Raw genomic sequence first — 16,247 nt, forward strand, 5'->3', positions numbered from 1 at the left:
TCCCACATATGTATTAACAGTTGCTATCTAAAATGTAAAAATCAAACACAGAACCCCCAAACTCACTGATTCTCCCTCATAACAAGTACCAGCACATTGCTATTTGTTAGAGACTGCTGTTTGGCTTGGTTACTGGGGTAATTAGAAATGAAACAGTGGCTCTGTCCGGGTCAGCAGGTAAAACACCACATTCAGGACACAACCCAACTCTTTTTAATGGAGACAAGAAATGAAAGTTACCTGAAATGGGAGCTGTGACTGATGGCTGTATAGGGTAGGCCTGCTGAACGAATGGCTTTACACTGGAATAAATAGTCACAAAAAAATCATACACCATGCCATCCACAGTAAATTCCATTAGAGTCATACACACAGTTAATGCTCTTTACCCACAAAGATATTTGATCCTTACATAGCATACGTAACAGCCATAAAGAGGCAACAGCAAGAGAGGGAAGCATGAGAACTACATATACCCAATGTGCTGAAGTGAGGAGCTTGTCCATGCTCCTGCCCTGCCTGCTGCAACCATCCCAGCAGATGCAGATGCTTTGCAGATGCTTTGCCTCCCAATAAATCCAGAGGGCAACTAAGTAGCGGGACACAAAGATTCCCATGGACCCCAAGGAAATGAGGCAGGGAGAAAATGAAAAACAAGGCTGGGAGATGTTGTTCCAGAGCCACTGCAGGGATACGGGATTGCATTCCTCATGGAATCATGCAGGGATACAGGATTGCATTCCTCATGGCTGATGAGGGATGCGATCCCTTACAACTTTTCAAATACGAGATCACATTCCTGCAAGTTTCTTCCCACTTTTCCTTCTTTTTGAAACATGCACAAATTACTGCAAGACTGATTTCCCGCGGCAGCAAAGCACCCCACGCTGCACATAGCAACACACTAAAGCTTTCAGACTTACTCTTGCGAGGATCCAGGCTGCCCCGTTTGAATCATGCCAGGCCAAAACTGAAAGAAGAAGAACAAATAGACCCACATTTGTTTTCTCTGTTGAAAGATTTGGGATATTTCTGAACAAGCACGATTCCTTTTGCAAAGGAAAGTAAAAGCATTAATCCATTCACTCAGCCTTAGATTTCTACTGAACAGCGTTAGAGAATACAGGGATTTTCAGGACTCAGCTAACAACTTACCCCAGGTGCCCCAGGAAATGTAGGACGGGGAATTCCTGGCAGGCCCAGCTTGTTGTGAATAGCAGTAGCTGAGACTATCTGAGCTGATGACATTGCTGCCATGTGCTGGAGTGCTTTGTCCTTTGCTGTCTGATCCTTTAATATGACAATTACACGGAGTCTTAAAACATTTGGCACAACAAATGATGTTAAATAACTGCAGCTACAAGCACATAACTCAAAACTTAAAAAGCCACACAGAAAATGCAAAAATAGCAAACCATGCAAGAAAAAAAATAATACAGCACGGAGGCTAACACTCAGACTACCTGAAGGCAAAACCTCCTCTCAGACATGCATGGTAGACCTGGATTCTCACAGTCTGCTCTGCCAATACGCAAGCAGCTCAGGGAGAGCAAACTGCTGCCCACCTGTTTATCTGGGCAGATTCTGATGGTTTTAAGTCAGGCTGGACTAAGTCAGTCTGCTGCTCCGGCTCTGCTTGCCGGAGAGGGGTCGCTGAGATCTGAGCTCTATCATTTAGATCTAAGAGAAGTTTGCCTTTAGCGTTACACTGTAAAACGAGAACACAGGACTGCGACTGACTGTAAACGACGACAGATTTTATTTGTGCTCACACGTTTAGACCCAGCTCAGTGTTTGCCTTCCAACAAGTAATTTTAAAACCGGATCGCCACAATCCAGATTACAATTTTAACTCCCAGTTGCGGTGCGTTACTAATTGACAGTGATCCCAAAGAAAACAGCCAGCCATAGAATTTCTGCTGTTTTCAAGCATATAGGAACAAATTTAGGAATAGAGTTGGTGATTACTTGTGTTAAATTTGGAATTCTAGACGCTGCCCATCATGTATGATCACAGAACAGAAAAGGAATGCCTCTTAATGCAGCGGAGTATTTTAGGTCAGATACAAAAGGTAACCAACAGACTGCTGCTATCTGGAATGGTGGGGTTCCCCATCTGGAGGTACTGTATTAATACGTGCTAACATTTAGGTACGTGACTTAGGAATAAGGAACACAAGCAATATTAGGCAAGGATGTTGTTGGCTTTTGGGTTTTACTTCACAAGCAAAGTAGCACGCATGCTGGCAAGAGACGCATGCTCTTAAATACGGTACATGACTTTGCACATATGCTCTCTCTACAGCTTATACGGAGCAGTACGATAGGTGAGCAGTCCTTCCTTTGAATAGCTCCTTCAGAAACAGCACAGGCTGAGAGTACAGGAAAAGCTAGCCAAAAATTCTGCCAAGCACAGCTAAGGTACATAATACTTGGTTTAGTTAGAATACTTACCATGCTTGTTACCTGGATACAACAACAAACAGTTTATTAAAATGCTTGTGTAAAATAGCAGATTTTTAGCAAAAATAAGAACAAAATAGTAAGAGACAAAGGGTGAGCACTTTGCTCAACGTTAAATACCAATTTAAACAAACGTGCTACTTTCACCAAGGGACTGATTCATTAAAAGGAAATAAAAATAACAAACTAAAAACCCAGCCACGCTCTAGGGACAATTTACAGCAGCTCCCCATGTGCAACTTGCTGACAGAGGTGCGGGGGATTGCTGCTGCACTCGTCTCCCTGAGCTGGGAGAGGAGAGGAGCCTCTGGCAGCAGTGGGGCAGGGAGGGGTGCTGCAGCTCCCTCACACCTGTGGCAGGGCAGCACGCTGCCTTCTGACCTGTCTAAACCTTGGGACCCCCATGCTGCAGCTGATGCGATATCTGCAGGGCGACTTCTGTCCTGTTGCTGTGTGCTACGTAAACTTGGCCGCCTCACCAACTTGCAGCTTTCCCTTCTAACCATGATCATCTCACCTGAGCCCAGCCCTGCCCGCCCCAGTGCCGGAAGGTGTGAGGGGTGCTCTGGCATGGGACCTCTTACTACAGGCTCTTTCATGCCTTCCTTGTAACAGCTGCTGCACTTGGTGGTGGCCACTGATTGGTCTTTTGATTACATGTTAGGAGGATGGAGAAAAAGCAAATCGGAGAGGTGCCAGCTCAGCACACATCCATTGCAGGAGGGCTCGTCTTAGGGAATTTCATGGACTCCATAAAACTTCCCCATGGTGGCACGTCTGCCAGCCCCGCTGAGCATCAAGACACTCAGCCAACATTCATCAATGGGAAGTTGTATCTTTTGGAAGTTTAGGAACCCATGTATAATCAGTAGATCATTTTATCTAAAAGTAACCGTAACTTACATTGAAATATGGGAGAAATCAAATTCAGAATCAAAAGCAAATGCTAAGAGATCCTAAATTCTACTAGCACAGAACACTTCCAGCTCCAGGTGGTGGGCTGAGCATGTATTACCAGCAGACTACACGGGCTTCAAAAAGAAATGGAAAAAAACACATTTTGAAGCTCCTTATTTGAACTGAAATATCAGCTTGCCTACGACTTTAAAAAACAAACAGAATGGGTTTTTTTTTTTGTTCTGCAGCAGACAGCGTCTGCAACCAGCAGGGAATGACTCTTTCCACCTATCACTGCAGTGTGCTGCTTCTGGGATGAAACTTGGTAACTGATTAATAACACACAATGGTATTACATCACAGTTTAGGCGGCAAGAGAAGTAATATATCCAATTAAAACGGCAGGGGTAATTTAAACAGGCAGATTACAGTAATTACCCAGGTTGGAATTTGGCCAGGACAAATGGGTTAACACCCCTACTCTAAACAGGAACGTTGTGGGATTTTTAATGACCGCAAAGAGTTAAGACTTGGATTTCCTATCTTGTCCAAGACAGAAGGGCTCGGTTTTACACGCATGTGCTGCTGTGTCAAGCTGAAATAAATCCCTTCTGGTCAAGGAGGTTTACAGTGATGTACGTGAAATGAAATTTTGGCCCAGCAGGCTGCAGGGTACTGTGGTGAGGTTATTCAGGAGCTGTGGGGGGACAGTATCTCCCACCAAATCACTAAATCCCACCAGAGCTTAAGGTATTCCTTAGATAGGTCCCATCTGGCCCTGCCCTGGCTTGACCCTACTTAATTTATGGGCTCCGATGGGATTGCTGAAGCCCAGGAATGACACTGTAGTAAGTAGAAGGCTGCACCCTTTGACTACTGTCTTCCCTCTCCTTACAGAAGTACGTAATCGGAGATGTTACTGAGGTGGATTTAGAGCACAACCAGAGAAAATCTGGAGTACTTCCTCCAGATCCCTAAAACATTATCACCATAATGGAGAACAGGATCTACCTCTTGCTTTAGCTGACTGCTCCACACTGCAGCTGCAAACACCTTGTTTTAGGAAGGGGTAAGCTCTAAAAACCTAATGAAAGGAGACCAAGCAACTTTTAATGAATCAGGCCCTTGAGTTTTACTTTTCACCCATTAGTTTAGGAATGCAAAAGACACAGTTAAATTAGATAAGAGTAATGCCCCAGTATCATCCAATTATAATTCTTAATATCCATAAATCCCACGTGAAACAAGTGTTCTATGTGACAAGCACAATGGGATTTGTGCTCGACTTTCCTGTAATCTAACATAAACAGCAGAACAATTCAATCAAGACAGCAAGAAAAAAAAAACCCCAAAGCTGTTATCCTAGAATGATAAATGGGGCTTTGCAGACCATGTTGTCTATGACTTTAGGGAAAAAACAAAACAAAACAATAAAACTAAGACAGCATGAGAAAAATTATGCATAACAGAACACAGTATTAATTCAAGAAAGCCTAAAAACTGCACAAATATTTAAAATAGAAAACTTTGGTACAGAAAAATAATATGACATAAGAAACAACAATATGCTACAAAATGGACAGTACAGTAACACTAGCGTAGAATACTATCCTAATAAGCAATTTTGCAGATGTTATTTCTGCTCAGATCTTGCATTGATTCAAATAACCTTTGCAATAATTAGCCGTAGCTCAAAAAAGATAAACAAATCACGAAAATATACAATTGTTCTGGACAAAAGATAGAGAGCACTTCAGTGTTTCTAGCCCTGATCTCCAATTTGCTTATTATTAGAGAAGACAGGAGTAAATACAAAAGCTGGCTATTTCAGCCAGGCAATAGCTAATGCCAAGAAGAGAATGCGCATTCAAAGCTGTCCCAACTTGCTGCCTAATGAGTAGCAATTAATCCATCTTATTGTATTTCAAAATGCTGAAGACTCCATTCACATCAAAGGGAATTTTTCAAGGCTTTTATCATTGTTCATTTAAAAAGTATAGAGCTATCTTTAGCATTTTATAATTGACAACAATATTTTCTTTTTATCTCTCGATGTGGAATGTAGAATAATGGATTTTACAACATGTAATATGTGTGTGAATTGTAGGCATTTTAATGTTTCTTTTTGTCTCTGTCTAATTAATCTTGCTCTATAAAAAAACATATCTGAAATGGAAGTCTAAGATAGATGTATGTCCTGCTGTGAAGACCTTTATTCTTTGTTTGGGCCCAACTTCCAATCCACCTTTTCTCCTGAGTGATTCGGGCTCCCTGCCAGTGTCAAGGTGGGAAATGTTGCAACCTGACACTATAGGCTGCTGTATTTTACAAGGAAAAACATTATAAATTAAAAATTCTGCTGCGCAAGAGGAAACGTCATGAAGAGGAGCCGCCTTTCAGATCTGTCTCCAAGGACCACTTTTATCTCAGTCTCTCCTTCCTTTTTCATGAGATGAAAGTTCTCTAACCTCAGGAGGATTTTAATAACCTCCAAAAAATTAAGATAAAATCCCTAAAATAGGATTGTTTTCCTGTTGGAAAAGAACTTCAATGTAGAACATCACTGGAAGGGCCAGCAGGGCATTCTCATTTGGGGGTCCTGGAATGCAGCAATTGCGCTTACAGGTAGAACTCCTTACAGGCTAAGGATCCATCCATCTGCAGCGCCTGCAGGCACGTGTCCCCAGGGAAAAAAGGACTTCACTGGACCAAGGGAAAATTGCAACAAGAAGCCAAGATTTCTTCTCTTAGTCAAGCTTCAGTAATACTCTACCCAATGCCATAAACGGATACATCCAATGTCACGCAGACAGCTCTGAAATCTCTCCATCCACGTGGATTTCGCAGAAGACAGCCACAAGAAGATCTGACGTGTTTTCTCCTTGTCACAAGGAGGGTTCAAACCAATGAGAGACATAAATATCTCCTGGTCTAAAATAAATCCAGAAGGTACTTGGAAAAGAAGACCTACTGGTTACACTGTTTTTCAGTGTTAAAGATCAGGAACTGAGGTCAATGGGACAGACTGTCCAGATCCCAAAAGATCAATTAGAAATGATATTGCAAAAAAAAACCTGCTAGTAAAGGACATCAGCTGGGGAGCAAGGGCCTCCGTGCTATGCTCCAGCAATCCTCAACTCCCTGCTCATGATTACTTCACTTAATGCAGCGCTGGCACACAGCTTCGCTGCAATCAACTTCCCTGTGAATGAGTGCGAGGTGCACAGAGCTGGGAGGCCTGTTGGCAAGAGGAAGAAACACGGGAGACAGAAAGGGATCAGGTCAGAGCTGACTGAACTTACAGTTAGAGCCTGACATGAAGAATCTCTAAATTTCACCCATTCAGTGCTTTCTTCTCATGCTGTAGGTGGGAAATCTAACGTCAGATGCATCTGTTATTTTCAGTTAGTAGTTGTTCTCCTGCACATACCACCAATGGAGCACTTCAGAGTTTTACAGGGCTCTACAACTAGGAAGAGACAGCTCACTGTTTAAACAGCTGAGAGTGACCTGAGCCAGAAGTAGTTTCTTCCCTTGTCTATCTCCTGTCTGGCTGTCTTGTCATGAGGAAATGCAGGCAGCACTGCTTGAGGACGACGAGAGCCCATCACCTTCCCAGCGCTCCTGATGGGGCACTTTGAACTGCTGCCAAAGCAGTCCATGTCGAAAACCACTTGAGAAGTACATCACTGATGTGAAATGAACAGAAGGTGAGGTTTTTTTTGCATCTGCAAATGCTCTCTGTTTCAAAGGGCATTGGAAAAGATGGATGGTTTCAATAAAGGAATAGGAAGAGAAACACAGGCAGGGTGCAGGGGAGGCTGCAACTTCTCTGGAAAGGTACTGTGAGGATGTTGTGCCACGGCACCTTATTTACTGACCAAAAGCAGAAAGAAAAAGAGAAGGGAGATGGAGAAAACCTGGCTCCTCTGTTGTTTCTGGGCACCCCTCACGCTGGGGGTCCCGGAAGAGTCACCTGGGCTGTGCTTGGGCTCCTGCAGGGCTAAATCATGTGAGCAGGATGGCTACCTAGAGGTAGCAGGGGCAGGAAGAACTGCCACTGGCCAGCAGGGCCTGCTGGGGAAGGACTGGGGCAGATTCTGTCATTAGTTATATCTGGAGAGTATTCTAAGTGGAGGGGCTGACAACCTCACATCACTTGCACACTCTTCATCCTCGCAGAGCAGCTGTAGGAAGCCTTGAAGCAAATGTCTTCTACAGAGCAGCAGGGACATGGATGTGGGAGGAGGCTCCTCACATATCGATGAATTTCTCAACAACAAAAAACAAAAGCCCTGGGAGAGCTGCGACCTGCTGATGGCTGGGAACAAGCAGGGGGGTCTGAAGGCCTCGTGAGGTACCTCACTGCCCTGACAGAACTTTCCTTCTTCAGGCGACTCCTCAAGATGAAAAATCCCCTGGGGGCCCTACTTACTGCAAACACCACCTAGGGCAGAGGTCTCAAATATTACTAGACGGTAACTAGCTGCTTGCTCCTTTGGAAAGCTCTGACAAAAATCTGATAGCAGGTGCTGCAACTAAGAATGTGTTTTGCTTTAGAAGTGTCTTTGTTTTTTAAGTTATTTTTAGCACTGAGAAAATATTTTAGAAGAGCAAATCCAATGTTTACGTTTGGCTTCTGTCTGCATTTTGGTAGCTAGGTGGGTTTCCTGGTGTTTGTAGCCTAGGTGCTCATCAGCCCTACAAAACACCCTGAGAGCTGCTGGTGCTGAGCACCTTTTACTGTAAGGCCACCTCCTTACGTATGTAATTTTAGGCATCAAGGATTGACAATTTAAGCTTAAAATGCTACATATCTCTGTATTATTGCACCCTCGGTTAAAAAGCAGTATGTTTAGGTTGTCTTAGTTGTTCTTTACGAACCCCAACTGCTCAGCCAGTGCAGCTAAAAAGCCAGCCACCAACAGCCATACAAGCTTGCCAGCATGCTGCCCACTGCGGATGAAAAACCCAGTGCTTCTGTCAAGAAGGCCTGTTACACAGCCAGGCTGTTATTTATACGCTGCAGCTCCAGGACCGTGGTAAGCATCTGCAGTGCTCACCACTTAGCCTCATGAAGTTACGTGCTGAAACTTTCTGCTTTTCAGCTAGAACAAAAATGTGATTTGTTCTCATACGGAAAATAAAAATCAACAAAAAGAAAAAAGGACGGAAGGAAAAGATTTACAAGTTCCTTTTCTTTTCCTTGAAAAGAAGAAAAAAAGCACGGCAAAAATTGCAAAACCCCCCTCTTCCACTTTTAAGTAACGTGAAAGCAAAATGAGTTCTGGGATCTCTGCAGGAAAACTTGAAAAAACAAGTCATCCAAGAAACCCCCATCAAATATTTCCAAGAGTTTCTTTTTAGTCCTAGAATATACTGTAGGGAAAACCAGGGAAAATGGGGACACGTACAGTTCATCACGTCAGATTAAGCAAACGTTCTTAGTTTTCCCTGGACAGGGCCCTGACTGAGGCTCTCCAAAGATTAAATGCCTTAAAACGTTATACCTTAAAAAATAAAATTTCATAGAATTTTGCAAATAGTACATAACTTCAGGTGATACCAGACTGCACTCTGGAAGCCAGAGCAATCTGGATAAGCAGTGCTCTCTGGCACAATCTATTTTAAGTATTCTTGATAGCATTTCAAAAACAGAGACAAAAAAAAATCATCTGGGAACAGAAAACAATTTCCCTATCTGAAAAAAAAAGGAAAAAGAAAAAAAAAAGAAAAAGAAAAAGCACCTACACAACTGCATGAAAACCTCGTGTATGAAAATACACTCGTAGCACTTAGCTGTTCAAAAATAAAACCAAAAATGAACGGATGGGTTAAAAATCAGGTTTAGGTGCTGAGCGGTTAAAAAGAGTAGTTCACTTTGCATTTGGACAGTGTTAAGACAATGTTTTTAATGTGGATGCTAGTGCAGAAACCAGAGATTAAACACAAAGAGACGCAGACAGCTACCACATGCAGGAAAAGGAGGTTACAGGCACGGCAGCACCAGGAGCTCGCCCATCACCGCGGGGAGGAGGAAGGGACAGGCATAGCAACCACAAGCCCAAAAGCAGAAAAGCGCATACCTTCAGCTTGGAATGAAAATCACGAGATTTCCTTCTGGCAAGAACCTGAATGTGACTAGACACCTGCAGGGTAGGGGAAGGGAGGAAACAAAGGAAAAGCCTGTAACCATGGAGATGAAAAGCCCCCTACAACTGGGCAAGCCAAACGTACCTTAATGGCGGCTTGAATTTCTCGAACTTTCTTTCTTGCTAAGACCTGTATGTGACTAGACACCTACATTGTTCAGGTTTATAGGAACAAAAAAGAAGAAAAAAAACAAACAAACAAAAGAAAAACAAAAAGCAAATCAAATTTAAAATATCTATTTTTCTCTTTTTTTAAAAAAAAAGAAAAGAAAAAAAAACTTTACCGAGGGAATCGAGTTATTTGCACCTTCAGTAAGCTCTGTTGTTAAAGATAACACATTCCCAGCCAGATACCCAGCTCTTAGCACTGAGGCTTAACAATACTGGTCATCACTGCAGTGACTTGATTAAGGAGAAAAGACGTGCACCCACTGGGCTGCGTGCTCAGCTACAAGAGGGAGGACAGAGCTTGCAGCTGGCTGCAGCCTGCGTGCTTTGGGACCGACCCCATCCACACTCTGCAGGACGCAGCCCAAAGGAGTTCCACCTCTCGGACAGGGCTGCAGCTGCCCACCCTGACCCCTGGGCACTCGGCTGAAGACGTAACGGCGTCAAGAAGTTGCGTCCATTCACTTGTATTGTGTTCTGCAGCTCCAGCAAGGAGCTTCAGCCTGTGTTTTGGCCCCACTGACACACTCCAAGTTCTGGAACAAATGGTAAAATATTGGCACGACACAGTCCCAGAAACCACTCTGCCTTTCTCTGCAATCTCAGCATCAAATCTGCCCACAAAATGTTCATGTAAGCAGAGACAAGTAACAGGGCATCAGCTTGTGTAACGTCTAGGTTAGGCCCGTTATTACATTTTGCATTTTGGTCAGAAATACGTGTAATCCCTGCCCTGCAAGAGACCGTTTCATAGCCCAGAAGTTGTTGCCTGCGCAGGGTCTGGGTCCTGATTCACATTCCTGTTTACTCTGCTACATGCTGAAATCCTTGACATTGATGCTGAGGGTTTAGTGATGCTGTCCAACATTGCTTGGTACTGCTCAGCATCCCCCTGACCTCTATGTGAAGGTTTAAAAACTGCAGTGATGGAAAAAACTGCTAAAGAAAAATCTTTAGTCTGATTTGAGCCAGGGCATACCAGACCAGGTGTCATACAGTTTTCCTGAGTTAGTTAAAATTCCTGTCTGGGAAAGAACACAGGCAAAAGAAAAGGAGAAACAAAGCTTCATTTCCTCCCTCTGTAAGGTTATTCCATGACAATAGCACACACCAAAACAAAACAAAACAAAACAGAGACTGAATTTTTAGTAGAGAAGAAAATAACAATGCATAAATGAGCGCAGCCCCTGAAGGCCACCTTCAGAGAGTTCTCCAGGAAGCAGCTCAGGAACCAGACTGCAGTAATTCAGCATTATACTATTGCTTACTAAGCAATTTTGTGGTCGAACACGTAGACCAAGTTTTGACACGTGTTCACTTGTTTTGCTTTCAGCGGGATATTAGTGGTGTTAAAGGTTATACAGGAAGCACAACTGTAACATTTAATTGCTCAATTGAAACTTGGAACTAATGACAAAGTCTTTGAGACACTTGTGAAAATTGATTAATGAAACATTTTAGAGGGACATACAAGAACAGAGGCCATGTGCAAGCCACCACAGCCCTCCTGGTTTCACCACAGCTCTGCCAGCATATGCTGGACATGCATCCAGCCCAGTCTGCATTACAAATCCTGATACCATTTTAAGATCACCAGTGCAGCTCCCAACTGGTGGAGTCTGCATGAGCATAACACAGGGCAGAGCTTGGGCCTTCGCCTTTTGTTCACAGATTTCTTTGCCAATCTTTTGTTTGTTCCTTTTCTCCATGCACTGCAGTTTCTCTCCTTTCTCATAGCTTTTTTCACCCCTCATACATATGCTTTCTCCCCAGTTGACAAAGAACACCACCCGGGGCAAAATATCACCCAGCTCAAAATGCTTTAAGCACTAGGGTTGGCAGCAGGCCATCTTTATGTGTGCTGACTCAGTGTCACCTTTCTCTGCTTTACAAAACACGCATAGCATGCAAGTGTATGAGCTGCTGCCTTCTCCTTTGCCACACACATGGAGGGGAATCTCAAACTTCATGTTAGGGAAAACGAACGGACTCTGCAATTTGCAAAGTGTTTTGAAACAGTGGAAGGGCTCAAAAACCACCACACAAACCATACAGATCGTGTGCCTTCTGTAAGGCTGCTGAGCCCCATGAATACGATAAATTAAAGGATTTAGGCATATACTATTAAGTTAATGGTTATGCGATAATCATCTAAAAATGACTTAAGACTGGTTCAAGGTATATTCTGAGTCGCTGATGAATGAAATCTTGCCATGGTCACAGACCAGGAGCCTGAAGGCTCTGTGGGGAATTTTTTTATTATTATTTCATCCTGTAGCAAGTACTGCCCACGAGCTGAAAGCATGATTAGCATCAGTCTCGCTAGATAATTTTTATTCATTCACCTCTCATAGCCGATAATCACAACCTTTATTATATCGGTGAATTTGCTGGACATTTAGAAATTATTACTGGTTATTCATTATCTCAAAATAATCATTACATTCTGTAATTATCCTTATAGAGAAAAAAGGAACAATGCTATATGCTTCTGCTTTGACTTTTGATTTCTTTTTCCCCCAAATACAGGGGACAATAACCTCATATACATGTAGACTAATAGGAAATGCACCTTCAGCTTTCACTGAAATGTTGCACCTTTAAAAAATCTGGAATTTAAAATATTTTCTCTAAAAAGTGTGTATTCAATTATGAAGTCGGTGAAGTCGACACACCATTTTGTCAGAGCTGAAGCACAGACAGCCACCGCAGCCAAAAATGCCATGTTTTGTTATTCACCGAAACGCACACTTCCCCACTGGGTTATTTTACCTGCTTCCTGGTCCGTGTCTTCCCTGTTCTAAGTTTGATGTATCTGGCTATCAATTCATTCCTACCTGAAACAAAGAAAAATGAATGGTAAGGGACAAGCAGCAACACATCCACAAACACCATCAAAACATGACATTGAAACATAGGAGCTGCATGCGTACGAGACCAACCTTTTCTTGTGCCTACTCTGCTTCTCCTTTGCAAACTATTCATTAATAATTTTCTGTTGTTCAACAGTATTTCTCATCCATCTCCTTAACACCATATATATATGCCCCACCAACCATGTGCAGAGGCTATGGTATTTTTCCTCAGAAGACCTGGAGCTGTTGGCAAGCAGAGAGGTGGCACTATAGCCACTGACCAGGATGGTCTCAGGCTAAGGACCACCTGTCCCATGGGCTGACACAAGGTCTGGCCTCTCCCTGTTTATCTTCCAGCTACACCAGGTAGCTGGATCTTGTGAAGACCACTTACCGCTCAACCCAAAGCACTGATCAGCCTGACACTATGGCTTTGTGTTGGCATTTTCTCCAACTTAATTCTTCAAGGAGGAGAGCGAAATCTTCCCGTTCTGCTGAGGAGCACTATGCCTCTTCCACTGACTGAAATCGTTGCCTCAGTTCACCATGTTGTAAATCACATCCTTAATACCATGCACAAGAGCGGTAACCCTGCGGTGCAGAAGTTCCTGCTGCAGCGTGGCTGATCAACACGGTGGTTTGTTATTTAGAACTCTATTTCCCTTGGAAACATAGAGTATTTCCAAGTGTCTAAAATGGCTGTTTGACTCTTCTTCAGTCACACACTGCGCTACTTAATACGAACTAATATTTTCTTTCCAAATAATTTCCTTCCTAAATATTGCTGACACGGAAGATAACCAAGTTTTATGTGGTACCCTGTTTATTTTCACTGCATATTACGTTACTTCTTCTTGAGTTGTAATAACTTAAATATACTTGTTTAACAAGTCCTAAGTTATGGAGCTATTTGCATTCAGCACAGGGGAAAAGCCCAAGTGTAGAAAACGAGAAAACTGATTTAGCAGTGAGCTGAAAATGGGAAGGCTAAGAAAATAACCTGTCGCCCACCAAGTTGTTTTAAAGAGGATGAGAACACAGCTGGGGAGAGTAGAAAGGAGAGAAATGGAGCTGCTCTACCTTTCATTAGCATTAAATGGAAAAGCTCTTTGATGGAGAAGCATACAATCTGGGAAAAAGAACTGAGGGAGAGATCAAAATCCTGAGGCCATGGCAACAAGAAGGAAGAGCAAATGGCCTACGATGATGGCATGTAATACTAAACATGCTTTGGGCAAGAGTCTTCCGAAACCTTTCGCTTCTGCTCTGCCCCTTTAACAAGCACTGCATGAGCAGACAAAAATGAACAGAAAAACAGGAGGACGCACTCGACTGCCTGCAGCTGGGAAACCCAAAGGGGCAGCAGCCTGCAAACTCAGCAGCAGCCCTTCTACGGCCCTCTGAGACTCAGAGGAATCGTGGTCACAGCGTGGGTCACTCCAGACAACTCCGTCCATTCCAGCAGCCCCGTGCAGCCCTCAGCTGTGGCTGAGGCAGGAAGAGTTAAACCTTCCCACGGCTTCACAGTATTCTCCCCAGTCAAGAGAGCTAAAAAACTATTTTTAAAAGAAAGCTCAGATTCCCAGGCAGCCACTTAACAGGAAAAGCAGCTTTATAAAAAAACACTGAGCACTGAAAGTCTAGACTGCATTATTCAAAAATATCAGTAAGTGCCGTCCCCACTTAGGCCCCAGTCCATCCATGAGGCTCTTTGGCTGGAATCAGGAGGGTTCTGGCCAGCCCCGCTCCAGCCCAGCAAGGAGATGACTGACAAGATTGTGGCTTTCCCTTAAGGTGAGGTCCGGCTCAAGAGTCAATACAAGGTGGAACAGTGTGACAGGGAGAGGGAGCTATACAAGGAACCGTGCAAAGAGATCAAGGCAGCAGCCCTATTTTTCCTCTACAGCTGTATTTTCAACATGCAAATATGCACCTTGTTCAGCCAGAGCAGGGGATATTCAAAAGCTTCGTGAAGTAAGTATCTTCTGCCTAGCCAGAATGTTCTGAAAAGACACGGAATCTGTTTTGGACTCCCAAAATACCATAAACACAATCGTAAGCACTGCCCGATATACACAAGATAGGTGCCCCAAGTAAAAGCTTACAGCCTTTGTGTTATCTACCAAACACTGCTGCTCTTCTTTACCAGCTGCGATGGGTCCTAACAGAAAAGATCTTATCTCCTGACCCAGCAAGGCCAGAAGGGGATTCTAAGGAAAGGAAGGACAAATAACCCTAAAAAACACTCTCCTTTCCTCGAAACAAAAGAGGCTCTAAAATTTCTTTAACTGGCCACTAAAAACATTCGGGTGAAAAATGTCAGTTAATAAACAGATCTGTTTTTCTCTAAGAAGGCCTCAGCTGTGGAAATACTTTCCATACACACCCTTTTGCTCTCTCCCTGTCACATATATATCTGGGAAACTGCCTAGTAGAAGAGGAGAGGTCAGGTTTATGAACTGTAAATGTTCAGCTCCTTCTCCTTGTCATCTACTATGACAGACTCCTGCTCTGAATGATTTGGTTCAGGTATGAAAGAGAGGTGTGGGGAGGTGACCAGTCAGATAAAATATCTTCCCTGCTCAGCAATCCTTTCCAGGGATCTTCAGAGGGTTGGGAGAGGACAACATCAAGCATTTTATATGGGCTTTTCTGAATGTATGTTTTGCTCTTAAATTCCCTCTTTATCTGTCATGCCCTCCTGTACCATCAGTACAATTGCAAAACGCGCTTTTCTCCCTGTGCTGACACGGGGGAAGATTCATTTTACACAACACAACATCTTTCTCAGCCATGGCTGGAAGGACAAAGGGCTTCTACTGGCTAACAGCCGACCTGGGCTCCCAGGCTCCCTTTGCCTGCTCTGAGGAGCATCACCCCAAAGGAAGGAGAGCAATCCCAGACACCTCCCAAGCAGTGAGGAGGACTGACATTTCTGCTCTTCTCCTCCTAAATAAGTAGGAGCAGCTGCTGAGTGGGGAGGCTCCCACCCACCCCCCGGGAGGCAGTTGTTGCTCTAACAGAGGGTTCCTTGTACAGGGAAGCCTCCCCCGCTACCATTATTTCCAAAAGCAGCCTTAAGAGGCTGAGCATCAGCCCCCATAAAGGTCTCTGTGAGGCTCCTGAGTGCCAGCCTCCATGCACCCTTTGGTGTGCAAAAGGGGCACCCTACAGGCAGGGCCCTGAGTGGGCTGTGGAGGCAGCCCAGCCACGCGGGGTGCTGGCTGCAGGTGTCCCTGCTCAATCCCATGCAGGGAGGTGGTGGCATCATGGCATGGCGGGCGGGCGGGCAGCTGGCTTTATTTAGAACACTAATGACACAAATCAAGCTCCTGTCCCCAGCTCCCAGTAACAGGCACCATCCAAATGTAATAAAAATAGAAGAGTATGGGAAATTTAGTTGGTTAGCCATTGGGAAATGAACAGCTGATTTATAAAGTTTACACACTCAGCAAAATTTGTATGTAATGACCAAGCAGCAACACCTATTTCTCTCTCTCTTTTTTTTTGTTTTTTATTTCAAATAACAGCATCCTATGATTTTCACAAATTCTTCAAGACTGTGGCTTGACACAGATATATCATATACTTAGCACACAGCCTGGACACAGGCCTATATGCTCAACTTCTCTTAAAACAAACATTTCACCTCCTGAGTCACTTTCATGGCTGTATTTCCAGCATGGCAAAGCTCTGTCAGGACCTGGGCTCC

The 16,247-nt window shown here is 43.8% G+C and overlaps 1 protein-coding gene across 13 annotated transcripts in view; it reads right to left on the minus strand.

Moving 5' to 3' along the window:
- The window catches only part of TEAD1 (TEA domain transcription factor 1), a 140,577-nt gene that overhangs the window by 30,512 nt on the left and 93,818 nt on the right, over nt 1–16,247 (minus strand). For 3 of the 13 annotated variants that reach the window (XM_015863971.3, XM_015863963.3, XM_085550119.1), the window contains exons 3-9: nt 12,453–12,517; nt 9,598–9,660; nt 9,447–9,509; nt 2,455–2,466; nt 1,156–1,290; nt 924–970; nt 241–302 (exon numbers count right to left, since the gene is read on the minus strand). In XM_015863971.3, coding sequence (XP_015719457.1) covers nt 241–302; nt 924–970; nt 1,156–1,290; nt 2,455–2,466; nt 9,447–9,509; nt 9,598–9,660; nt 12,453–12,517 — 447 coding nt within the window. The remainder of the gene's footprint in view (nt 1–240; nt 303–923; nt 971–1,155; nt 1,291–2,454; nt 2,467–9,446; nt 9,510–9,597; nt 9,661–12,452; nt 12,518–16,247) is intronic. The other 10 variants (XM_015863965.3, XM_085550114.1, XM_085550117.1 and 7 more) reach the window with 8 other exon arrangements.

Source organism: Coturnix japonica, chromosome 5, assembly GCF_054131305.1.
Source record: "Coturnix japonica strain WE chromosome 5, WE-NBRP24, whole genome shotgun sequence".
In the NCBI taxonomy this organism is placed as follows: Eukaryota; Metazoa; Chordata; class Aves; order Galliformes; family Phasianidae; genus Coturnix; species Coturnix japonica.